The sequence below is a fragment of the Nannobrachium achirus genome, assembly GCF_963921795.1.
Source record: "Nannobrachium achirus genome assembly, chromosome: 10".
In the NCBI taxonomy this organism is placed as follows: Eukaryota; Metazoa; Chordata; class Actinopteri; order Myctophiformes; family Myctophidae; genus Nannobrachium; species Nannobrachium achirus.
Window position 1 is genome coordinate 47,885,627 of NC_137819.1, and position 26,463 is coordinate 47,912,089.

The following is a 26,463-nucleotide window of genomic DNA, read 5'->3' on the forward strand; positions in this document are numbered from 1 at the left end:
ACACTATGTCCATATATGGCCATTCCTTAATGGGCTTAATATTGATGGACATAAAAGGGATTCTATTGTATGGGAATTCCCAGATATGGGCTTAATATTGATGGGCATAAAAGGGATTCTATTAGTGTGGGTGTCCTAACAGGGCATCATCTGGGAATCATGTAGAGGTCAGCTCCATAAATGGAGATCTAAGTGATGATCCAGTCATCTCCATGTATGGATCCAGGGTTTATTGAGGTCAGTGTCGTAATCTTCATATTATGGATATCCAGGTGATGATAGTCTGTCTTGATTTGCAAATTAATTCTGTCTTGGCCATATGGAGCGTCCATATATGGGCATTGCCAAATATGGGCTTAATATTGTTGACAGGGATCAGGGATCTCCATATGATTGCCAGAACAGGCTGTCTTGGTCATTGAGTCAACAATGTGATGTCACAGCAGGTCAGCTAGGCGTTACCCACTGACTCACTGACTCACTGCCCGCACAGACGGGATCATGCCAGGTTTCATAGTAAACTGCGACCGTGGTTACAATTTAATTTTTACTTAAGTCAGCCTCCTGGTGTCGCTATTAAAAATGAAGTTGTGAAAAAGACAGGATAAAGGTTTTTTGTTGGCCTCTAGGGAGTGCAACAAAGTTGTACACTTATTCATGGAGTTATAGGTAAAAACACAAATCAGCCCGTTATAGAGCATCGCAATGGGCGTGGTTTACTGGTGCCACTAAAAAATCTACCATTCATTTTCCCCATAGACTTTTACAAAAATATTTATAACAATTATTTTAAGCCTATAATCAAGCCATCCGGGATGTCAGTGAATCATGACCATAAAACATTTGATCCTGTGAAAAAATAATCTTTTCACAGATTCAAAGGTTTCATACGCTGACATCCTGGATGGCTTGATATAGGCTTAAAATAATTGTTATAAATATTTTTGTAAAAGTCTATGGGTTAAATGAATGGGAGCTTTTTTTTGTGGCAATGCCTGCTGCCAGATGTTACCAAACGCTCCCAACCAATGAAAACGGGCTAAAGCTGCCAGATGTTACCAAACGCTCTCGACCAATGAGAATGGGCTATAGCTGCTCCCTGAACGTGCTGCGAAGGAAGGAGAGGAGGCGGAGGAAGGAATGCTGTGTGAAGGGATGCTTGTTATGGCTGTCAATCTAGAGGCGATCAGAGAAAACATCCTTTTTCATGTTTGATTAAACTCGTATTCATCATGGACGCCTCCGCTCTCACCTTATGGCTGTCTATGGGTAGGTACTGATACACCGACAGCGTTTAGGACATGTTAATGCGCACTTTGGATGCAGTGCAGTCTTGTTGGCATCCTGGCTAACTAGTTAGCCTGCTGCCTGTGCTACTGTGCTGTTTTGCGGCACAGCTCATTTTTTCCAAGGGGTTGGTTGGTGGTGAGTGGTGGAAAAAACGGCTAACAGTAGACCGTTATCTGGGTGGAGCTGACGCAGTGAAAGCGTGCAATATAAAATCCAGGCGTTTGAGTTCTTTACGTGGAATAATGGATGATTAGATATTTATAGAGATTCAGTACTACATCATGCTAAGTAAACCATCTCTTCTGGTGCACTGCAGGCCTGGTTTCATGATTTAAGGAAAGTCAGTGTGTCAAGAATGTTTCATTACAGTTAGGGAATGATGTATCTGTGCTAAAATAATAAGAATAAGAATTATTATAATAAAATAGGCAACTTGCAAAGAGATACCATTACGCTGTTGCAACCAGATGCCATTCAGGTATAACTAGATGTGAAGTCATCATATTTTCTTTCCCATTTTACAATCGTATGGTTATGGAAGGGTTATGTGTCCTTTTCAGAATGCCATGAATTACTCTACTTTTGTTTTCATTTATTGATCCAATAGTTTACATTGTGCATGCCTTTGATGCCAAACACTACGATTTGCATGAAAGAAATGTGGAGCATTCCATGGTCCTGGAGCAGAGGAGGCTGTTGCATAGAGATGGTGAGTTGGTGGGTGTGCTTGGGTGTGCACATGCACAGTGTGGTGCACATCAACATCTCTGTTCCCTCCCCTTGTCATAACAGCTGACACACTCAAGTGGTTTCCCCATTCCCCATTTGTCTTTAGTGATGTGTTATCCTACTACAAATGTGGTGCTCTTACAGTTGCTATAACACTGGCTTTTTATTGTGGTCATGTCTAACCCTGTTGCTGATTACACAATTGATATTAAATCAGGTTTCTTTTTCACTACACAGAATGACTTCTCCCACTTTCCAATGTAGAGCTCTGTGACAGAAAGATTTGTCTAACGTCCATCCCCCTGCACAGAAGAGCGGACTTCTCCCTCACCAAAATATTTATTCTAAAATTTTGGGAATTACAATATTTAAAAAAATCTGCTTAGCAAGGTTAATAGAGTAACATACTGTACCTTTGTGTCCAAGAGTCTATCAGCACTTCAAGTTGATCTAAAGACTGGAATCATCTGTATTCTTTCTCTTCAGCCATTGTTTCCTGCTTATCAAGACACAAAGCACTTTCACTTCCAGGTCTGTCTTTTTAGAATAACTAGCCTTAAACTCATGGCTCAATCCAAACAGTAGGATTCCTTGTTGTCAGTGTTCCGTCACTGAAACCCAAAGAAGCACATGCAGTCCTCCTGACTAGAAAAACACGCACAGAGCTGATCCAGCGCGAACACAATTCCTTCCTAAGATAGCTGTTGGAGGAACAAGGGCGGGTTATTATTAAGTGGCCACTGGCGTTATTAACTAAGGCATCACTCCTGAGACTACCACAGGTTGGTTAGTCCAAGGGTGGCCAATAAAGTCGTAAAATCAGGTTAACCATTCCAACCACCTGCCAACCTGAGTCTGACTGTGGGGTGATCTATTGTGAGATTGTGTGTGTGTGTGTGTGTGTGTGTGTGTGTGTGTGTGTGTGTGTGTGTGTGTGTGTGTGCGCGCGCGCGCATGCACGCAGGTGTGAAAAAGAAATGAAATGGTGTTAGCAGCAGGAATTTGCACATAAAAGGTGTGAAAGAGAATGTATGCACTGGCTTTGCAGGTGACTGTAGTTTATGTATTATTGAATATGTCTCCTTTAGGTATGTCTGTAAGTCTGTACATATTTGCACTGTAGCTGATACCCCAGGTTAGTCTGCAGTGAACAGTTTAGCATTAACCCTTAATGGGTGATGTATTAGTTAAGAGGCCCGCAGTCCATCATCTTGAGAAGGCCTGGCCCAGCTACAAGCAGCCAGGGATAACCAGATCTCATGGCATTAGCACAAACCTCATCACAGCTTTAACAAGTCAGCTTTACTTACCTTGGCTGGAATCACAATGAGGAGGCTGTTGGATTTAGAAAGAGAATAAAACTCAATCAAGCATGGAATCTTAGAAGAGGAATGGCTGCTACTTCAGGTTACCTGTAGTAACCTGCATTTTAACCACTTAAACCCCATGTGGTTGAGCGGAGTCCCTCAGGGCTCTATACTAGTGTATTTTCTAGAGATGTTACCGATCAATCGGCAATGGATCGGATCGGGCCGATCAAAGCGTGATCTGCGATAATCGGTGGTTTAGATCAAAAGGTAAATTCACCGATCCGATCGGTGCATCCGATCAACCAGCCGTTCAGTATGCCCACTTGAGGCCATTTTGGGGTATTGATTTCCACAGTGCTGAAGGAATAATTAGTTACTGCTATGATAATAAATACATAGTAATGCTGGTAAATAACTATAAGGCAAATATATAAATGAATTCATGAGAATTAATTCATTAACATCTAGAAAATATAAATAATATATAAATAATAACTCATTAACATTTAGAAAATATAAATAATATATAAATAATAACTTGATCGGATCTGTGATTGATCGGTATCGGGTGATCAAACTTTTGTGATCGGTGCTCGGTGATCGGTTCCAAAAAACCTGATCGGACCATCCCTAGTATTTTCTGTTTTCTTTCTGTTATTGTGGGGAAAGCTTTTGTAGAAAACAGCAGATCAACAAGGCAAGCTCACAACGCGGTGCACTGGGACACGTTGTGAGCTTGTCGATCTGTTATTTTCTGCAAAAGCTTTCCCATCGGATGCTGGGGTTTCAGTGGATAACTGAGTGTTTGTAAATCTTTAAGGGTACAGCAGTAGGGGTGACAGCTGAGGGCCGAACACACATTTCAATTCCCATAGGTAATTCCCCATTCCTCACGGCAGTGGCAGAGACCAGGCCATCTGGGCTGCTTGCCTGTCTCATCTGTGGCTGGGCAGTAATTGCTAACACCATATCAAGGGGTCTCTGAGTATACAATGGCCAATACTTGACCTTGACCAGGAGTGTGTGTGACCATGGCCCTTTGTGTGGTGAAGAATTGATGAGGCCCCTATGGCTCGACTAACAGAATCTGGGCTCACTGTGAGTGTGACTGTGTGCATTAAGAACGGGATTTGCGGATCAACTGAACCCATCATGGATGCTGATGCCAATGTGATAACATTGAATGAGGTTTTTTATTCTCTGCTCCAGAATATCCCACATGCTATTATGTTCATTGTGCCGTATACTTGCTGCAACATAGATTAGTTGCACTCTCCTGGCTTCAACAATGCTGCCATCAAAAGTGACTTGGCAGATTTAGCTTCAGCATTCTCGAAGCAACAGTACACATACACAGCTACTGATAAATGCCATTGATCACATTTAGCTGCCTGTTACCAAACCCTTGGGAACAATTCCATATAGTCAATATAAAGTGTGATTGTGGCCAGGCCACAGATGTAGTCCAGCTTAGTGTGCATCTTGGACCATGGTTGTATAATTTTATTTTTGGAGACAGAGCCCATAGGATGGTATGTTCCTTAATAATGTACTGTATATCTGAGCGTGTTGCTTAATCCTCATTCCGGAGTGATTTAACGAGCCCTAACCCTTTGTAGGCTATACAATTCCAAATCAGAAGAGATCTCTTTTCCAGACACACATTAATACATAAAGCTGGAAATGGAGTTACTTATAATGACAAGGGTTGGGTGCTCAAAGTATAAAGCTGCATTGACACCAGATGCAATAAAATGTGTGATGTCGATGTTGAATAGGGAAACACGCCGCTCTGTCTATTGCGTCTATTGTATTTTCATTTGAAATAATATGCCTGCATTTTATTTTAAAACACCATACATTTGCGTTTCTGTAACATACTGTGGTCAGTGGTATCAAAGGCCTTTTGTATGTAAGAACACCAACAACAGTACTTCCCTCTGTAAGACATCAGTCAGGGTTGTTGAAACCATGAGCATATTGTCGGGTGAAGGAGAAGAAGGAATTAGAGGAAAAGCGAAGAAAACTATTGAAGACAGACATTGTGCCAGTAGGGAGGTGCCCACACACCCTCAGCTTTCTCAAGCTGTTCTCTATAGCTGCTTAATGCAGCTAGAATGAACGTGTCTGCAGGCTATAACAGTCCAAAGCTCTATTCTTTTTCTCTCTCTGACATTTTACTGCAGTTCTCAACCTTGCTCTTCTCCGTTGTCTCCTCCTATCCACTTCTTTTACTTGCCCACAGTGATAAAAAATGTATAGAGAAAAAAATGGTATGCAAAAATGTAGACAGCTCGAAAGAGGAGAGAGGAAGGGAAAGATGCATGATGCAGAAGAGAGAGATAAATAAATGTCACGCAACACCTCCAGCTCTCTGTTGCGTAAACCTCTGTTAAGGGGCTGCCATTTGCCAAGCAGTGGCCTCCACAAAAAAAGACCAAGTGTGTGTTTGTGTTTGAAATGGAGTGGGACTAAACAGAGAGCTTAATGGTGGCAGAGATGAATGTACCCCACTATGCCAAGCGGTCGTTTGTGAATACATGTTTTTCAGCTGGTGAGGAAGGACAGGCTTTGCACCAATCTCCTACTTTATTTAATTTATATAAAGTACATTTCAGTAAATAAAAATATATGTACACACAATATAAATAAAATGTGACAATATCAAGACATATCAAACATTGACGTGTGGATCATACATATTGTGATATCACGTAAAAGTCATATCCTTTGTGAAGCCCTACAATATCAATGACTTTCAGTGCTACTGTCTGTTGCTTTCCTCACCCCAGGTGTTTTGAAATAGGCTGTTGTGTCTTAATGGTTCTCTGCTTCTCTAAAGCATATCACAGTTCTTATAGAAGCTAATAAATGGGAAATAGAGGCTTTGCCTACACTTGGCTGTTTGCTTTCCCCCCCATAACCCCTAGGGGGGCAGACCTCCATTCAGAATGGAGATGTGTAACCATAGATGAGATGAGTCCACAAATACTGTATAGCAGGGGTCTTCAACAGGGGGTCCGGGACCCCTACGGGGTCCTCAGTATTACTGAAGGGGGTCCTCCAAATCTTTGTGAAACTTGAAACTTTTTTCTCCTTTTTCATATTAACCACTTGAACCCTAGTCAGTGTCCATATTCTGAGAACTTTAGACAAAAATAGTAGGTTTACAAGCTCACAACTGTAGATCGGCTATTTTTGGCAAGAATAGAGGGGAAAAAAGAGCAGACTAAATACAGAGTGAAAGGTCAAGTTTATTAAGTATTGACGGTTCAAGTGGTTAAATATCTGAAAACACATATTGACATGAATCCAAAATACAAACGATTAAACTATAATGGAATCTATGAAAAGGTTGTGGGGGTCCCTGCTTCATCTCTCTCTCAGCTAAGGGGCCTGAAAACGTTGAAGACCCCTGCTGTATAGTCAAGAGAAGAGTGTTGATTTTCTTTGTACCAGGTTAGCTGGTCCAATTAACCAGGGGGTTAGGTGTATTTGCTTTCCCCTCTATAACCCTTACCAATCAGTTTTGCTGGCAGGTCATTAATAATGAAGAATAACTCAAGTGGCCAAGACGTAATTACCTGTGTGTCCTCCATGTCTGCTCTAGTGGTCACCATCTTGTCGAGGTCGCATGCGGACCGGAACGTCTACCCTTCTGCTGGCGTGCTATTCGTCCATGTGCTGGAGAGGGAATACTTCAAAGGAGAGTTCCCTGCCTATCCAAAGTCAGGTAGGCAAGTCTTAACAATACTGTATGTACCCCCATGTTCAGTACTTCATTATAACTAATTAGCAGTCGTTTTCCCGAGATGAATCACTTAATTGCCTAAATGGCTAAATGTCATGAAAACATTTGTTAAGGCTGTTATGCGTCAAACTTTATAAGTTTACACACACACACACACACACACACACACACACACACACACACACACACACACACACACACACACACACACACACACACACACACACACACACACACACACACACACACACACACACACACACACACACACACACACACACACACACAGTATATAAAATGGACTGGACTAGGGATGGGACAATATGAACATTTCATGATACAATTATTGTGACCAAAGAAATTGTGATTTATGATATTATCACGATAATCAAAATATCCCCAGAATCCATTATCCTGGAGCGGAACATTTGCCAAAATAATAGCAGATCTACAATAATGATGCTTGTAGATCGGCTATTTTGGGGCAAAGATAATTGGTAGAGAGTGAAAGAAAAAAGACTGTAACCAGTAAGACTCCTTAATCGGGAAATAAGCACAAACTTTAGAGTGCAATAGTAGCCAATCAGGAGGGAATTTGGGAAATGGGACAGATCTATGTTGATGACATGACTTTAGAGATGCTGTGTACAGCTTGGTGTGATTTTAGGCCAAAATCTGTAGGAGTGTCCAAAAATGAGTTTTTCAAAAATCGGCCTGATGGTGGCACCTACGGTCGCAATTATTGTGAGTGTTTTTTATCACGCTAAACGATAATAACGATTATGGTCCCATCCCTATAGACTGGACTAAAACAGATCCTTATGAAAGTGTCCTCTGTGTAGGTGATTCCAGTAATGACCCCATCACGTTCAACACCAACCTGATGGGCTACCCCGACAGGCCGGGCTGGCTGCGCTACATCCAGAGGACCCCTCACGGTGACGGAGTGCTGTATGGTTCCCCCACAGCCCAGCACATTGGCAAGCCCACCGTCATAAAGGTGTGTGAAGTGAACATTGGTGTCAAGTAACCACGTACATTTACTACAAGTATTGTACTTTAGAACAGTTTTGAGTCATTTGTACTTTACTTGAGTGTTTCCATTTCCCAATACTTTTATTCTACGCCACTACATCTCGGATTCCAATTATAGTACTTTTACTCCACTACATTTATTTGAAAACTTACTTAGTAACTAGTTGCTAGTTACTTTGCAGATATAAATTACAATATTATAAAACATACATAAACCACTTTAGCCCTATTTTATACCTAGGCTATTTGAAAATAGCTGATCTACCTGCTATTTTCAAACATTTTACTTTTACTTTTGGTATTTTAAGTACATTTTGATGCCAACACTTTCATACTTTTTCTCAAGAACAATTTGAATTCTGGACTTTTACTTGTAACAGATTATTTCTATATTGCAGTATTGATACTACTTAAGTAAACTTTTTCCACCACTGTGTGTGAGTCTCACTGAGGCTCTAAAAGAGATGGGGCTGTTATTGCCAGTGAGACGAACGGAAGACGGTATTGCTTTTGTTGTAGTATACAGTATATAGAGTTGTTCTATGATCCTGAGCGGTCCTATTCTCGGGCAAACTTTCACCAAAAATAGCATATCTACAAGCTCACAACACATTGCAATGTGAGCTTGTAGATTAGCTATTTTCATAAGATATTTGGTGTAGAGGGGGAAAAGGAGGGAGGCCAGTATAGTCCTTAGGGGACTTTGGTCAACTAAGTATATAGGGTTTAAGTGGTTAAATTCCATTATGTATTTTCCCAGCTTCTTCCCTCCCCTTAAGCTACTGTAGCAAAAATATTTCCCCAAAAAGCTTAACCGCTCCCAGCATGTGCCTCTATACGTCGGGGTCCCAGTTAGGTTTGGAGCCAGTGAGCCGTATCTATCTCAGCCTTGTCCAGAGTCGCTGCTGTATAAGCTGCACTGATCTGGGCTTAAACTTTCACCCCTGTGTGTTGCAGATTACCGCTTATAACAGGCGCACATTTGAGACGGCGCAGAACAACTTGATCATAAACATCATGTCTACTGAAGGTAAGAGCTTAGGTCAAATGGAGATCAGAACATGCAGCGATTAAACATGTGATTAAAGCCAAAGGATGCATCCAATGTTGCACCAGATAATGTCTGTTCCTTCTTAGGAAGTGAATGATCCTCACAAACCTGGTAAAAGTACCGTAAGTGTTGAATTAGAGAGTGGTTTTCAACCTTTTGCCCTAAGGTCCATTATTTATTTGGCATTTGAGCCACGGACCACCCTTTGATGAGATTTAATCCTCTCACACTCAAAACGCAAGAATATTTTCTTATTGTTGGATAACATTTTGTCCACAAATTCTATACTGTATTGATGTGTTGCCATAGGAGAACCACTGAACAAAACCAAAAAAGTTTGTATATTCTATAGCTATATTGGTGTTATTGTTTGTGATTGATGAGTCAGGATGCAACAGTGAAACGAACTAATCGTTTTAATAAAAAACATTATAAAAAATAAAAAATGGTATTAAATCAAATTTCTAAAATGACAATATAGCAGATCTACAAGCCCTAGTGGTGTATAATGCAGGTATGTGTGTACTGTATGGGGAGCAGTGTGGTGCAGAAGAAAAAGAAGAAAAATCTAAATCAAAAACACTGAAGGAAGCCAAGTACATGTGTCACAAGAGCCTCAAGCTCACAGGTGCAGCCAATCTCATAATATCTCTTTCTGCCACACCTCTGTCAGTCATAGAGCCAAGCCTGTCCTAACAAACAGCCGTGAGCAATCCTTCAGAAATAGATACATATTGGTCTGATGACAGCGAACTTGACACTTTGTGTGCAAAGATGGAATTCAATGCAAAATCACAAGATGTTAGAATAGGCCAGTCACCAGTATGGCAATTATAACATTCAATTGCTACTGTATCTATGCCTAATGTATCTGTCGCATTTCTTGCTGTGAGCTGTGTTTGCTCAACATATTGATCTCAATGTATGGTAAATGATCACCAAATAAGGAATCATACTAAATAAACGAGCTCTACTGTACATAATGATGTGTCTCCAGTCAGCCTCCAGTGCTATTTACAACATCTGTTTGCATCTGTATGACCGTGCACTGTCTTGTTGACCAGTCACGGTACATGTAGCACAATGTGGATCGTGAGTCGGGTGAGAGCTCAGGCAGATGTTCCCCACGTGCTGTGACATCACTCTCCCTGTGCCGTGATGTCATCAGCCATCTGGCCCCTGAGAAAGGAGGCCAAGTGGTAACAGCGGCGCGTATTTGGAATTGACACCAGGCCTCCAGACGGAGCCGCTCGATTGTCCACGACACTGCAAGCGGCGCGCAGGCCAGCGGACCTTGGTCCTGCTCTTCGCCCCCGAGCGCCGCAGGCGCGAGTGGCCGCGAAGAGCGGGCCAGGGCCGCGCGGCCGGCGGAGCGCCGCGCGAGTTACGAAGCCGTGGTGAATGCAATCGTTATATTTATGCCCAGGCCGTAAGGCCTGGGCAAGCCCACGATAAACGCCCTGTCCAAGCGACTACAATTGAGCGCTCCCTAGCTCCGCTTCAGCCAATCAAAAGCTTCGGTGGGCGGGGTTTCCCTGGAGGCCTGGTGTCAATTCCAAATACGCAACAGCGGCGGGTAGACACGCCGGCGGCATCTAGGCGCTGGAGAGGCTGTGCTATAGAGCTGTGATTACCTACGTATTGGTGTTAGCTACGCTACAGCGATAACGGCACCTTTGGTAATAATGTTCAACAGTGCAGCACTATGCTCGCTTTCCCCCGAGTTTATTGGTTCATAGATCTGATTCTCTGGCATCTCCTCTCTTCCTAACTGCCTACTTCTTCACTCTCTCTACTGCAGAATGTGCACAGCTCTCAATTTTCTCCCTCCTACTACTGATTTTCAGTATTAACCAATTCAGAACGGTTACACATATTGTGTATCATTATTTTATGCTTTAACTAATGAAAAATAGCAGATATACAAGCTCACAGCACGGCACCGAGTGCCGCGCTGCGAGCTTGTAGATCTGCTATTTTTGAAAAATCGTGAAAATTAGAATTTTGACCCGATTCTATAAGTGTCTTTTGAATCCTTCTAAGGTTTTTTGAAAAACCTATAATGTTTCTATGTCAGCAATCTGGCCAGCCATCGTCAAAGAAAAGGTCCTTTTCACTTAACTGGAGCTCAGTTAGTCTGTTCTTGAGAGACTAACTGTGTCAGTATTTCTCAAACCTTTTCATGTCAAGGACCCCCAAAATTATATTTATTTGGCCAGGACCCCCATCTCAAAATATTTCGTTCCAGGGACCCCCCAGAAGCAAAATTTGAGTTACAAACGTTTGCTTTAATAATACATATATTCAAAGATTTGCACACATTTTCAAGACTTTTTCCAAAAATAGCAGATCTACAAGCTCGCAACTTGAATATCTGCTATTTTTCACTGGTTAAAGCAGTCAATAATTCTAGGCCTAAATGGGTTAACCTCTGCCCTCTCTTCTTCATCACCTTCCCACCTCATCTGACTCTCTTTCTCATCACCCTCTCCCATCCCTGCCCTGGTATCTCTCCCCTGCATACCTCCGCTCAGAGTTCCCGTTGCCCTACCAGGCAGAGTTCTACATCAGGAACATGAACGTAGAGGAAATGCTGGCCAGCGAGGTGCTCGGAGACTTCCTGGGGGCCGTGAAGAACGTGTGGCAGCCAGAACGCCTCAATGCCATCAACATCACGTCGGCGCTGGACCGCGGCGGACGCGTCCCCTTGCCCATCAACAACCTCAAGGAAGGGTGAGGAGGATGCTTGTGTGTGCCAGATTTCCCATTAAAATGGTCAACCAACCAATCAGAAATACAGTATAAGCATGACACAGTGCACCTGTTTGAGACTGTTCATTATTTTCATACTGCGCGTGTTCTATGTTCTATATACATTCTTCATACATAATTTAGTCAGATGCTAAAGAAAATATTTCTACCAGTTGTAGGTGGATGTTTTGGTGTCTGAGAACTATGGTGACCTGAATGCATATTTGAAACGCATTATCACATTATTGTATGTGCCTGACCCCGTTAGAAACTAACCAGTGCACAGCGGTAAATAATTGGGCCTAAACACAAACGCAAGGAATGGGCCTAAAAGCAAACGCCACTGTTCATCCACGACTAGTGTACAAGGAGGATGTTCATCACCTGTCCCCATGATAGAAGCCCTGGGTAGTTCTCTCCCACGGTCTCTCTCACCATTTTGGCCGTGTTGTGCTGAGGTTTACTTTAATTGGAGCTTGGGGATGTCTATTACTCTCTTTAAAGTCATGCCCTTGGTCTTCCTGTCTCCAGGGTGTATGTGATGGTTGGCGCTGATGTTCCCTTCTCATCGTGCCTGCGCGAGGTGGAGAGCCCCCACAATCAGCTCCGCTGCAGCCAGGAGATGGAGCCCGTCATCAGCTGTGACAAGAAGTTCAAAGCACAGTTCCAGATCGACTGGTGCAAGATCTCCCTGGTGAGGATTCTGTGTCACTGGGAGAAAAAAAAAACGCTCTCTTAAAGGACAGCTTTGTTTTTTTTACAACAGGGGTTCATATTTTAGGTTGTAATTAGAGAAAAGAAAAGATGAGTGTTAAAATGTTTTCATTTACTGCTTTCTATTGTTTTAGCGATTTTTGTATTTTGATTTCAGTGGGTGTGGGCATGCGTACAAGTGGCTAAATATGTCTTTTTAGACACAATAAGCCGGCAATTACTTTGTTACTATTTACACCAGCCCCCATAAGTCACATCTGCCCATGAAAGATTGCAGTGCATCTTGGGAATGGGCTTATTGTGTCTAAAAAGACATATTTAGCCACTTATATTATATATTTAGCCACTTGCATGCATGCCCCCAACCAGCACTAAAGTTGTCCTTTAATGCTGGTTGTGAAATCCCTTGTGTCATATTATATTTTGTAACCTTTTTTTTTTTCGCCTTGTGTGCAAGATCATTTTTCCAACATTATAGTATACTGAGCTGCATGTGCTCCACACAGTTGGATACAGACTGTAATAGGTTTAATACGGTTTTATGCTTTAATTTCTTCAGGTCGATATCACCAAGGTAGTCACGATACATAGTAACCGTCCAGACCCGGGCACTGGGGTCCTGCCGGATTTCGGGGAGTACAACCCTCCCTCCGAGTCTCTGCAAAGCAGGGACTACTTTACTGACTTCCTCGTCACTCTGGCGGTTCCCTCTGCAGTGGCCTTAGTCCTCTTCTTCATCCTTGGATACTCCATGTGCTGCCGTCGGGAAGGGGTGTAAGTTTGCTTCGTCTGCTTTTGTGCGTGCACGTATACAAAAAAACAGAAAACAGTACAAACAATGGCGAGAACCTAGCATATAACATGCAGGACACATCAAAAATTATGTCTTTTCTTCTGATTGGATAGGGGAGCTGAGGCATTAAGCTAATGAAGTTTTGTTAAGGAATAAGTAGAGAACGTTCAAGTGCAACTAACATGTGCAGGCGTACTGCCGACGCCACTCGCAAGCGTACTTTTTTCGCTTGAAAATATTTTTCAACAAAGCATGAATCATGCTTTAACTGTAAGCTTGTGACACAAGTGTTTATATTCTGAATTGGACTTGCAGCTTGTCATTACCATCCAATATTATGATTCATACACTGTCCATACACTTTTTGTTTTGTATTTTTCATGCACATTTCTAAACATAGCCGTGACATTGATGGTCATTCATTCATTGCCCAAGGCCCCATTATTCTCCTTCATATACAGGCTGGGAGAGATGTGCCCCCCACCACCCATCCCTCCACTTCCAACACCCAAATCACTAAGCCAACACTCCATTCACTTCTGTGTGGATGTCTCTCAGACTATTAATATTAGAATTTAATTCATCCATTTTGTTTTGTTTCTAGGGAAAAAAGAAACATGCAAACACCAGAGTAAGTGTTTTACCTCTCCTGTGTTTTGCTTTTCTCTCTTTCTCTGGTTTATTCTTGTAACTCCTTAGCTTCAGGTTTGTTTTATAGCCCCTTCTCTTTGATTTGCTGTTTTGCCATCTTCGTTGTCATTGATGACATTCTCATATTCATCCATACACTCACCTGCTGTATGTGCTGCCATTCATTCATCCAATGAGCTGCTCAAAAATGTGATGGATAAGATTATGGAGATGATAATGTTATTTGACACAGGTCAATTGCTGATATACTTATACTCTAAAGCAGATACACAAAGAAACCAGTGGGACAGGTATAGGCTGTTTGTACTGATATACTTGTGGTTAATGGATGAGTTATATGTGCAGTGTAACTCCACAGCAGTTCGTTTCATGTTGAAATACTCCAGGTGTTTCAATAAAACCAAAATACTTCACTCCAGTGTATTTCAAAAGGAACCAACTTAGGTCTGTCAAAGAATACACAGAGAACGGCAATGACATCTCTCACACGTGTCTCCGCCTCGCTCTTCGTCCAACAGCATTCAGCTCGTTCACCACAGCTCCATCCAAAAGTCCAGCAAGGAGCTGAGGAACATGTCCAAGAACCGTGAGATCTCCTGGCCCCTCTCCACTCTGCCGGTCTTCAACCCCGTCAGCGGCGAGGTGGTGCCGCCCATTCACCCAGACAGCTACGAGACCACCAGCATGCCTCTCATGCAGACACAGACGTGAGTTGATGGTCTAACCATTGTGCACGCTAGGGATGGGATGATAATCGTTATTATCGTTTATTGTGATAAAAAAAACACAAAAAAAAACACACTCACAATCGTATCGTGGACATTTAAATTTATCGTGAAACCTTCATGCAATGGGATCAATACACCCTTTATTTGCCGATCTGCATATCCGGTACCATTTTTAATTGGTAAAACTAACCTGGAAATAACATATTTTTTCACTCTCTACCAATCTTTTCTAATCTTTCCCAAAAAATAGCAGATCTACAAGCTCACAACACGTCGAGTTGTGAGCTTGTAGATCTGCTATTTTTTGGGAATTGTTCCGCCCCAGGATAATGGATGTTGGGGATATTTTCAGTATCGCGATATCGTAAATCGCAGTTTTTTTGGTCACAATAATAGTAACATGAAATTGTCATATCTTCCCTAGTACACGCGCGCGCGTACACACACACACACACACACACACACACACACACACACACACACACACACACACACACACACACACACACACACACACACACACACACACACACACACACACACACACACACACACACACACACACACACACACACACACACACACACATGAATCGACACGTGTGCACACAGAAAGTCATATACATCCTCCATCCTCATTAGGAGGCACACAAATGCAAAGCTAATGGGCGCCATTACAGGGAATTATACTTCAAGTCGGAACATAGTTAAGGCATATTTTTACTGTCCCAGCAATGCCATGTATGTTTAAAACTAAAGCTGTAGGAAGATAAGTCAAAGTATTTACAAATAAGAACAGGGGCTTAGGGGATTCAGGCTGTCCCATGATGTTTAGTAATGGGCTTGGAGCTCTGAAAAAATGTGTTGATTTTTCTAATGCTAAGTGTAAGATACTTTCACATGATATCAGAGCCATTATGTGTGCCGTCAGCTACTGGTGCAATATTATCTTTTCTAATTCCAGGAACCTGCAAAACCAGATTACTATACCACAGCAACAGCCATCAGGTTAGTGTTGGCTAAAGCCTATGTATATTATTGACACCATTAATCTGCTTTACTGTGCATGAATATATTGTAAATAGTAATAGTTATGCATGTAATACTATATGTAATATTCTAAGTACTGTATGTAAGCATACTATATTTCAGTTAGGCTCATTTTGTAAATAGACAATAATGCTCATTGTGTAAATAGACTATTTGGAACACAGAATGAAAGCAATGGGAAATACTTATGTAATAATGGAGAGTTTAAAGTAAAACAAAATGATGTTGTAGGTAGTACAACATCAGTTCCATTTATTAGTTAATGAGCCTTGATGGCAATAGCTTATCCACCTTTTCACTTCAGTCTGGACTTGTGGGGGGGGGGGCAACATGCGTTGCCATGTCTTTCCCCCTCCCTTTCCTCAATCAACTTCATGTCTCCTATACTGTCTTGTTTAACTAAAAGCCATAATCTTGTCTTTAAGAACAAATTCAAGCATTCTGAACTATCGACAGCTGAGAAACCGTTTTTAGTTGCAGTAGTCAACACAATAAATAAATGCATGCATAAATTACTAACCATGTTTGAGTAATTGACTAATCTATCAGAGAAAAGGCATTAAATCTTCACTTCTATAAAAGCCACTGTGTGGTGTGTTAAAGCGCCCTCTTGTTTCCATGATGTAGAACTGCATGAGACTTCCAGTATTAATTGATTGTTTCTGTCCATTCACTGCTAACAAAAGGAGATAATTATGTCATGTCAACATTTAGAAGATTGGAGGTGGGTATTTTAGTCTGCTTCCATTTTAGTCTGCGTTTTAGTATTGTTGGTGATTACAAAAGAGTGTAACAGTATAATAATACAGTATATCATCCATGGTTGTACAGCAGTAGTGGGAATTTCACCACATTTAAAATAATTAGTATTATTTTGTGATTGCAATGATTACTTGTTTTTAATGGAGTCTCTTGAGAATTTTGTATTTACAAAGGCTCTCCACTTTCCGCTCATTTCCCTGCACTTCCTGTATTTTAAAGCACCTGCTGTTAATCCAGAATCTTACAATTTGTTATTCTGATTTTAATCCATTTATTTTAGGTAAATGGTATTCCTGAGGAAATAAAGGTGGCTGAAGCACTTAACTTGTGACCAGAATCGCCAGCGTTGGAGATGATTTTTGAGTGCCCATTTTGTATCACTTTATATCCATTACATTTGTGCCAATCTGCATGCCTCTAAATTGTCCATGTGCACTTGGTATTTCTATTGAGATATTTAAAAGAAATGCAGGCCTGTGTGTAAGAATGAGAAACAGAAGAACTCTTGTTGATTATTCAAGTCCGGTAGCATATTTTGTAATATTGTGTAATTTTAAAGATCAATATGTTTGTATTTTTACTTGGCTGGTCTTGCACAATGGTCCTGTTTGAGGGACAGTTTGACATGGAACTGCTTTAGCTGTTTGTGTGATTGTTTGGTGTACCCATGTCATATGATAACAGCAAAATAAAAAGATTCTAAGTACATGTCTTGTTGAATTCAAAGAAACTAATTGTCTCGTCAACTCACCTGAACCACAAATAAGTCATAACATGAGATTTTATGAAGGTATGTATTATTAACAATGTAAAACGGAATAAAGGCATTTATAAATAAAATGAATACATTTCACATTTTTAAGACATCAAAAAATAATAAAAAATACATAAACTTCTTTCAAAGAGGCCCTGCAATGGGTTATAATAGTTTCTTCTTTTACATTGTGACCTAAAATAAAATACAAGACTGAAATAAGTGTATAGAATTCTGATCATTGACAAAAATGGAAAACGGTAAACTCTTCACATCAGAAGGAAATGGCAGCTTAGAATTGTCAATTTCATCAGTACAATGAGGTGAAGCTGGATGATTGAAGTTACATTTCAAATTGGCTTTTATTCAACTTAGGAGCCTCAAGTTCCCTATTGTGCATCATTGGGGGAAGAGTAGTACCAGCATAAAAGTCTTTAGTCAAATTGTTCCACAATGTAGTAAAATTGATTGTGTAAAAAGCTGGCTTGTGGTCCCATAATATCTACATAAACATGTAGAAAGAAACCTCACCCCAAATCTGTTAACTTTCCCATGGCACAGGAAATAGACAACTCAATCGACAATGTGATAAACCTATTTAACTTATTGTAGTTTTCTTGACATCTAGCTAAAGCATTGGGTTCACACAATAAATGTGCTGAGACAGTACTTAAACTGCAGCAATGTTAGTCCATTAGTATTTTCGCTATTGTATTTATGTAATTTTGTGTAAAAATACAAGTGCTGACTGATTCGACTTATGCTAACTTGACAAACTTAAGAAATACTGACAACTTCCGGAGCTATAACTCTCACCTCAAATTAATGTCTTGTCAAGAAACCCCAAATCAATTTCAAATAGCCCCGTTTATATTTCTCAAGGGAAACAAGTACTCACCGAGTACTTCAGTACTCACCGAGTTGACATAAATACCACGTTACATTATTGATGATGTTTCCAAGTGCATTATTACTATAAGGAAATGTAAGCCACTGAGAAAAGTTTCATGATCAAAGTCTTTCAGTCAGGTTGAGAAATTGCACGTCCACTTATCAATACCATAACATTCATTCACTCATCAACAAAGTGGTTTGGCTACTGACTGAAGCATTATGTATTAGTTAGCTATGATGTCCTACTGTACAATATGTACAAACCAGTGCATTTTCTGCCAGTTCCATGAGGCCAGTCGTAGAGGAGGACAAGAACACTGCTAGAATATACAAAATAAAACATTACTAGTTCTCCACACACACACACACACACACACACACACACACACACACACACACACACACACACACACACACACACACACACACACACACACACACACACACACACACACACACACACACACACACACACACACACACACACACACACACACAGTATCCCGAGTAGGATAGCCTGACAACAGGGCAACTGCCTCTCAAAAGCGTCTCTGATGTCTACCAGAAAGGTCATGTGTGATGGGGAAGGATACAGAAATTCCTACCTAATGTCCTTCACAAACAGCAGTTGTTGGCGTACGTACTGTATGAAAAATAGTAAAGAAAGAAAAAGAAAAGAAAGAAAAAGAAAGCAATTCTGTATAAAATATATAAGCTTAATTTAAATCATTAAATACTGTACATATCACATATTTTCTGAGCTACAATAGGTGGTCAAAGCACCCTTTAGCACAAGGCAAATGTTCTTTTGTTCTAAAAATCACAGAGAGAGAGAGAGAGAGAGAGAGAGAGAGAGAGAGATAAAAGGGGGGGAAAAATCAGTTACAGGATATTCCAAGAATGTTATCAATTGCACTCCATGTATTTGATCACCTTCACTTGATGGTCCATATTTTTCTAAATTAGATGTTTTAACACTATATTAAAAAAATACTGTAAAGAGCAAATCAAGTGGCATTTGTACATGGATGTGGCGTTACTGAACAATTCAGCAATATGACTACACACTTCAATTACGTAAACTGTAGATTGAGCACTTGTGTGCGTAAACTGTGATGGAGTGTAAAACTGAGGGTCAATAAAATAAAATAAAAAGTAATAATCTGAGTTAGTGGAACACGCCTTTGACTGCTACCCTCATGCGGACGGAGGGCATAAGAGAGCTTCCTCTCAGAATGGCCTTTGAGCAGACTGATGGGAGTGACATAATGACAGGAAGTATGTGTTTGAAAGGAACTCAATATTTGAGCAGGTGAAGCAGAAGCAGTGCTGCAAAAATTCACACGGCAAGCGTGAGGTCATCAGACTTGAAATGAGGACCTCTGTTTTGTTTCTTTTTTTTTTTTTTATCCACTCTCCCTACCCCTTCCTAAAGTCTATCTACTGTAACCCTTTAGAGCAGTGATAACCAGATGTCCAGACGACAAGAATATGACAATGAGGCTAATGAAATTTATAGTTATGCATTATTCACTTTGTGTTTTAAAAAATAAAGCACTTTTAAACTGAAGATGATGGCCAATGTTGATGGAAAATTAATACTATTATATCGATATCGTGAGCCCAATATTGTGTATTATATCATGACACCACTTTAACAAACCCTCGGAAAAAATATCCATCATTAAAGGCCTGTCCATACTCCAGACCGAAACCGAACTTTTCGGTCAAAAGGTCTGGTTCGACTACAAAATGACGTCACTCGCGACTTCTGAGAAGCATTACACCGAATGAGTTTGTAAATTGCGAACGAACACGGACAGGCCTTAATTGATGACAGATAATCTGTCATCACATCTGTCAAAGATGTACAAATATATGGTCATGTGTATGCTTTCTGGCAAATGTCAATAAAAACTAAATCAATCAATCAATCGAAAACGATACCTAAACGTGAATATTAATTGATGAGTTAGTCAATATTGTGCATTGAAGATTAGATATCTGTAATAGCAATTTATTTAATTTCCCTGTGTTTTAACTTGTTTTAAAAAAGTAACCTAAAAAGTGTCTACCGGTAATTTCAAAAAAAATAAAAAAAATAAATGTGTTTATTCATATTTAAACTACTAGACTTTGTGTGGATGTATGCAAATAGATTGAGCCCGTCAGAATTGAAAACGGAATTATGTCGTCTTACTCATGGTGTCATGTTGTTTTTTTTGTTTGTTTTTTAACATATTGTAGTGGTAGATCTTGCCTTACACACTGAAATATAAAGTACTCAAGGGCTTGAAAAGGTTGGTTACCACTGCTCTAGAGTATCCCCCCCCCCCTCCTGTTTTACACTATTCTCCTAAAGGAACGAGCCCACATCTGGAGCGGGCTCCTCTTCTTCAGTGTACGACTTTTTATACCTCAGCAATCGATTGCAGAGTCGATGCTCGGCTCCAACATGGCCGAAAGGTGGCGTTTCATGTCCTCCCTTGGTGGGGGGGGGGGGGGGCCTCCGTGTTGTCACCAAACATAACTGGGACAGTGTCCCGTGGCCTCCGACAGCCCTTACAAAACCAGGCCTGCTCCCAGCTTGGACCTATACGTCTTTAACGTCCGGCCAGCTTGCTCTACCCCAGGCGGGGAGCCCTGCCTTCAGGCACCAGGCGTAGGCTGGTTCCCTCTGGTCAGCAGCAGGAGGACCAGGCTGCAGACGCCCATTCCCACCAGTCGTTTCAGCAGGGCCGCGTTGTCTTTGGGGATGACTACCTGGGCCAGGTCGTTGGTGATGAGGGAGATCTCATGGGCCACACAGACAAAGATGAAGGTGCTGACGAGGATGTTGAGCGAGGGGTGCCCAGGGATAAGGACCAGGATTCCTTTGGTGTCCGCCGCCAGCCAAATGTGGTACTGGCAAATAAACAGCTGGGGGGGGGAGAAAGAAAGAAAAGGAGAGAGAGAGAGAGAGAGAGAGAGAGAGAGAGAGAGAGAGAGAGATGGGAGACAGATGACGAGTGACTGAATGAGTTCTCGTGTAGAGTCCTGCAGCAGTGGTTGACAAAACTTGCTATGCATCCCATAATGAATTATAAACATACTCAGTATAATTATATTTATTATATTGAATAAATAATCATAATGCTTCATAACAATCATAACACATAATAACCTGGCTCCTGGCCATTATAATATTTTATAATATTTTTCTTTGCAAGGATCATAGTGCATAATTATATTATATTATAGTAATACTTGTTATAATGCATTGTTGTTATTATATAATTAGTGGTCACTGAGTGCCTTAGGTTATAGTCGGGGATCCAGTCCCTCAAAATGGGAGGGGACCTGTGATGTTCTGCCGCACTTTTTATTTCTGTTTTATCTATTAGTTTGGTCACTAAGGTCCACAGAATGAGAGGCCTGCTCTGCCGGAAACATCGCGAAAAAAAGTTATGGCCATTTGTATATTCACTGTCCCATTGACTACACTACACAGGAAAGGAAATATATTATAAACAAGAAAAAAAATCTGCTTTAAGTAGCACGTGAGGGGTCAAAATGGAAGGTTTTCATGATTCTGAATCCATTGCAAGCATTTGTTTTGCACAAAAAACATTCCTTGGGCTAGAAAACAAACCAACAAAAGTGTCAAAAGTGATGACTCATCACTGTGATGACTGTGAAAAGTGATGAGTCATCACTTTTGACACTTTTGTTGGTTAGTTTTCTTGCCCAAGGAATGTTTTTTGTGCAAAACAAATGCTTGCAATGGATTCACAATCATGAAAACTCTCCATTTTGACCCCTCACATGCTACTTAAAGCAGAAGTTTTATTTTTTATTATATATTTCCTTTCCTGTGTAGTGGAGTCAATGGGACAGTGAATATACAAACGGCCATAACTTTTTTTCGCGATGTTTCCGGCAGAGCAGGCCTCTCATTCTGTGGACCTTAATGACCAAACTAATAGATAAAACAGAAATAAAAAGTGCGGCAGAACATCACAGGTTCAACCCTATTCCTTGAGCTTTAGGGCATGTGGATCCCCGACTATTAAGTGATTACATTCGTGAAGGTGAAGCCAGAAACATTTTGTGTTGCTCTTGCAAAAATGTAATGCTATTATTTTAGTTTACTTAAAGCACCTAATGGCCACTTATAGAGAGTTCAATATATTTCTAAAATTGGTGATTTTTTTTCCTGCCTTTCAATTGACACGAGTTATACTTGTCTACCAAATCGTATTCTTAATACCAAAATCAACAGAATAATTGACTTTGCATTTCTTTGAACGACACTCATTCAGTAAGTGAACATATAACATGGAGGTAATGTCGTTGAATTACATGATAATGAGATTACGTTTAGAGACTATATAAAGAGCTATCAAATGATGTCCAGACTCCAGACAGACATACTATAGTGATGTGAATTTATGAGTATTGTCCAGCAGGAGATTTGTTTATACAAGGGACTGGAGAATGAATAGACAGGAAATTGAGGGTGTGCTGGGATTAAGTAGCAGTGATTTATTGAATGAGTGTAGTGTGTGTGTGACTGTGTGACTGTGTGACTGTGTGTGTGTGTGTGTGTGTGTGTGTGTGTGTGTGTGTGTGTGTGTGTGTGTGTGTTTATGGAAGCATGCAACGTAATACACACATTGTGCATCATCCGTTACACAAAACAAATGACAAAGGGACTAATATCTCACAACATCAATGCAAAGTTATCATGTGAGGATGTTGATTCCTGTGCCGCCAGCACCATCTTACCTCCAAGGAGATCTTTCCGAACCATGCAAAGAATGAGCTATATAAAGAGCGAGCATAGCCGGGAATGTTCCTGATTAGAATGAAGGCCAAGATCTGTGCAGGAGAGAAAGCAAAAGTTATTTCCACAGTCAGAACATGCAGTGAGACAAAAGCCCCTTTTCCAATGCACGGTGGAACCAGAACTTTCAGGAACCTGAACCTATTTTTTTGGTTCTGGTTTTGTTTCCATTGCATACGGCCCGGTTCCAGACAATGTTCCTGGAACCTTTTTTAGGACCTGCTCCTGAGGTAGAACTAAACTTTAGTTCTGCGAACCTATGGGAGGGGCCAGCAGCGCTGCTGGTCTTTTTTTTGGGACCTTCCCGGTTAGTTCTGGTTATATGGAAACGTAAGCAGAACTTGGTCCCGGAACTTCACAGGTTCTTGAAAGTTCTTGGTTCTGGAAAGTTCTGGTTCTAGTTCTAGTGTTGTCCCTACAGTGGAAATGGGGCTATACATTGGAATTCCCATGGGGTATGTAGAGCAAGAATCTTATACAGCTCTGTTATACAGGAATTATTTTCTATTTCTTTTTTTATGCTAAACAGTGCAATAGTTTGCAAGATAGTACACACACACACACACACACACACACACACACACACACACACACACACACACACACACACACACACACACACACACACACACACACACACACACACACACACACACACACACACACACACACACACACACACACACACAGGCGAAAACATAATCTCTGCCTCTGCCTTCGGCCTGGTGGAGACAATGAATGAATCAGTAGGGGATTAGATAAATTGCAAAACACACTTTGACAGGATCAATCCAGTTCCGCAACATCAACAAACGGAAGTGGAGCATTTTAGTGATCCCTGAAAAGAAAGAAAAAAAAATGCCCCAACTTCCCACTCTAGGACCACAAGACGTCGTGGCTTCAAAAGCCTGTTGGTAACTTCCCCTGTGGTTGTTGTCACTGGTCAGATTCATACTGTAGCTGTCATTGCAGAAATATATATATAAAAGAAATCACAACCAATGTGAAGTGAGCGGTGGTCGTGCTTGCATAACTAGGATTTGAGTCTAGGATGTACAGGCTATGCTACACACACAGGTTTTGCTAAGGCAAAACACTGAGGAAAAAGGTCACAGACATACGACATATGACATCATTAGACAAACATGATGCAACGTACACACATGGCAAAACGCTGAGGAAAAAGGCTACAGACACACGCACAGCCACGTATAGGAGCGGTCTACCACCGCTCAAAAACTAGAAATACTGTTCCTACGAAACAGTGTGGGCTCGCATGTAACACCATGTATGGGCACAAAGATCTACCCTTTGGCTGCACCTCATTGGCTAAGGGCCCTGCCTTTGTAGTAGTGTCGAGGAGAACTTGACTGATAGATAAATAATGAAGATAACATACGTGTGGTTGCTTTCAGCGAGCCCACAACAATTAGAAAAATAAATATGTATTTTCCAGTTTCTTAAAGAATGCATTTTTTTTGTGTGTGTTCTGATACCTTATTGTGGATTATTGCTTTGCCACGTTTAATTTATTGGTGCTCGCTAGTCGCTACTCTGTAGTTGCTATAGCGCCCTCTGATGAAAAAAAGAGGAGAAAAGAAAAAAACGCTGATAGTCTCCAGGGGCTGGGTTAAAAAATTGCATATCATGCATTCCAATGGGAGTGTGTCATCAAGCAGATTATTGCTACCGGACAATTCTATATCATGTTTGTTTCCTGAAGACAGAGTGCCGTAGTTTTTTCCTTGATTGTTTTCATCAGTACTCTGTGATTTAAAATCTTTTATTTGACCTAGCTTGTTTTCATTAGTACTGGGTGATTTTAAACAAGAACTTCTTGGACCTCTATTTCCAGAGATGTTGAGTGAGATTCATGCAGCACTTCCTCCTCTAGTTATAAACAGACAGGATGTTTGACCTTTCAGTTACGGGACAGTCATTAACAGCTAGCGCTCACTTTTGTTAATTATTATTAGCCCAGCTTCAGTTGTATTTTTGGTTCAAAGATGGCGATAATCAGCATGATGCAGAAACCCAGCAATATGCCACCATTCTGCAGCAAACAGAAGCCACTCTGACTGAAGCCTTGGTCCCCAACATCATTATGTATTATATCTGGTAGCATGTCCACCAAGGCCACATAGAGAAAAAGTCCAGCTGTGAAAGGAAAGATCCATACGATTATGTTCTCATAGTAGTGTCCAATACCAATGCCAATCACCAAGCCCACGTAGGCAAGCATGGCCGACAAAAGATTGTAGATGATAGCCTGACGAGCATTCATACCCGCCTTCAACAGCACCGCAAAGTCACCCAGTTCATGAGGCAGTTCATGGCAGAAGACAGCTAGAGAGGTACTGAGACCACTTGCCAAGCCTTCACTAAACGCAGCGCCTATTGCCAGGCCATCACTGAAGTTGTGCAGGCCGTCTCCCATGAGAACCATCCAGGCCAGTGTGGCGATCCCAGCCTGTTGGATGTGCTCCTGGGAGTAGTGATGCCTGTGTGGCTGGTGGCGGTGGTTTAGGATGTGGTTGTATTTGTGACACTTGTTCTCACAGTCATCCCCCGTGTAGGCAGAATTGGGAATCGCGGCAATGTCTACTGACACCGGCAGCGGGTGGGGCAGAGCATGCATCCCCTGCCCCTCTTCACCGATGCCCGTTCTGTGGCAGGTCGCTGAGGGGTCATTGTTGTTGTGGTTCTTGTGATAGTACATCTTTCCCAGAGTCAGCAAGTGTTCCATGAGCAACATGGAGTTGATTCCTGCCAATACCGTCAGACCCTTCCACACCCCGTCAAGATGTTGGTGGTGACCACTTTGGGAATGGGGGATGAGGTGAAGGAAAGCGTCTCCACAGAGCGTGCCCACTGCTAAGGCAACTAGAAAGCTAAGAAGGAACTTGAAGAAGGTGCGATCCATCAGAGGGATGAGGAATACCCCAAGCAGAGATGCAAGACTGATCACTGTGACGGACACAAGACCACCTACCCATGCTGTGGTGACGTCTCTTGGGGGGTCGTGTTTGCCGTGGTCGTTGTGATCTTGGTCGTGTTCGTTGTGATCGTGGTCGTGGTGGTCGTGGTCAGTGTTGTTGCCATGTTGATCCGGATGGTGATGGCCACAATAAGGATCGCTACTCTCTTGGCCAGGCTGCTCGTAGCGTTGAACCATGACTGTCCTGATGCGGTCCAGATCAGCACTGTGCAATAGACGTTCCAGACTTGCCAGAGACATGCTACCATTCTCACCGTACTGGTGGAATATGGACTCTAGATGTTGTTGTTGAGTGGGTTCTGCTCTCTGGCTGTGTACCACCACGGAAAGAATGCACAGCACAGCCAGACAGGCTCTCCATGTCCTCTTATCATCCAT

The 26,463-nt window shown here is 41.5% G+C and overlaps 2 protein-coding genes across 2 annotated transcripts in view; one reads left to right on the forward strand and one right to left on the reverse strand.

Annotated features, from left to right (window-relative positions):
- The first annotated feature begins 1,140 nt into the window (after positions 1-1,140).
- Positions 1,141-17,187, forward strand: sgce (sarcoglycan, epsilon). Its single transcript, XM_080734473.1, has 11 exons — positions 1,141-1,269; positions 6,940-7,062; positions 7,923-8,080; positions 9,073-9,145; positions 11,701-11,899; positions 12,449-12,611; positions 13,191-13,405; positions 14,029-14,055; positions 14,594-14,782; positions 15,767-15,810; positions 16,895-17,187. The coding sequence occupies exons 1-11, from the start codon at positions 1,233-1,235 to the stop codon at positions 16,909-16,911; spliced, it is 1,245 nt and encodes a 414-aa protein (XP_080590599.1). The 5' UTR covers positions 1,141-1,232; the 3' UTR covers positions 16,912-17,187.
- Positions 17,188-18,719: 1,532 nt separating this feature from the next.
- casd1 (CAS1 domain containing 1) overlaps positions 18,720-26,463 on the reverse strand; it is a 35,443-nt gene continuing 27,699 nt past the window's right edge. The window contains exons 17-18 of the mRNA XM_080734472.1: positions 23,030-23,122; positions 18,720-21,181 (exon numbers count right to left, since the gene is read on the reverse strand). Of these exons, the coding sequence (XP_080590598.1) occupies positions 20,912-21,181; positions 23,030-23,122 (363 nt within the window). The 3' untranslated portion in view covers positions 18,720-20,911. The remainder of the gene's footprint in view (positions 21,182-23,029; positions 23,123-26,463) is intronic.

Coding starts and splice junctions, on each gene's coding strand:
- sgce (XM_080734473.1), top strand. CDS start 1,233: ATGGACGCCTCCGCTCTCACCTTATGGCTGTCTATGG. Junction 9,146..11,700: donor AAACATCATGTCTACTGAAG/GTAAGAGCTTAG, acceptor ACCTCCGCTCAG/AGTTCCCGTTGCCCTACCAG. Junction 11,900..12,448: donor ATCAACAACCTCAAGGAAGG/GTGAGGAGGATG, acceptor TCCTGTCTCCAG/GGTGTATGTGATGGTTGGCG.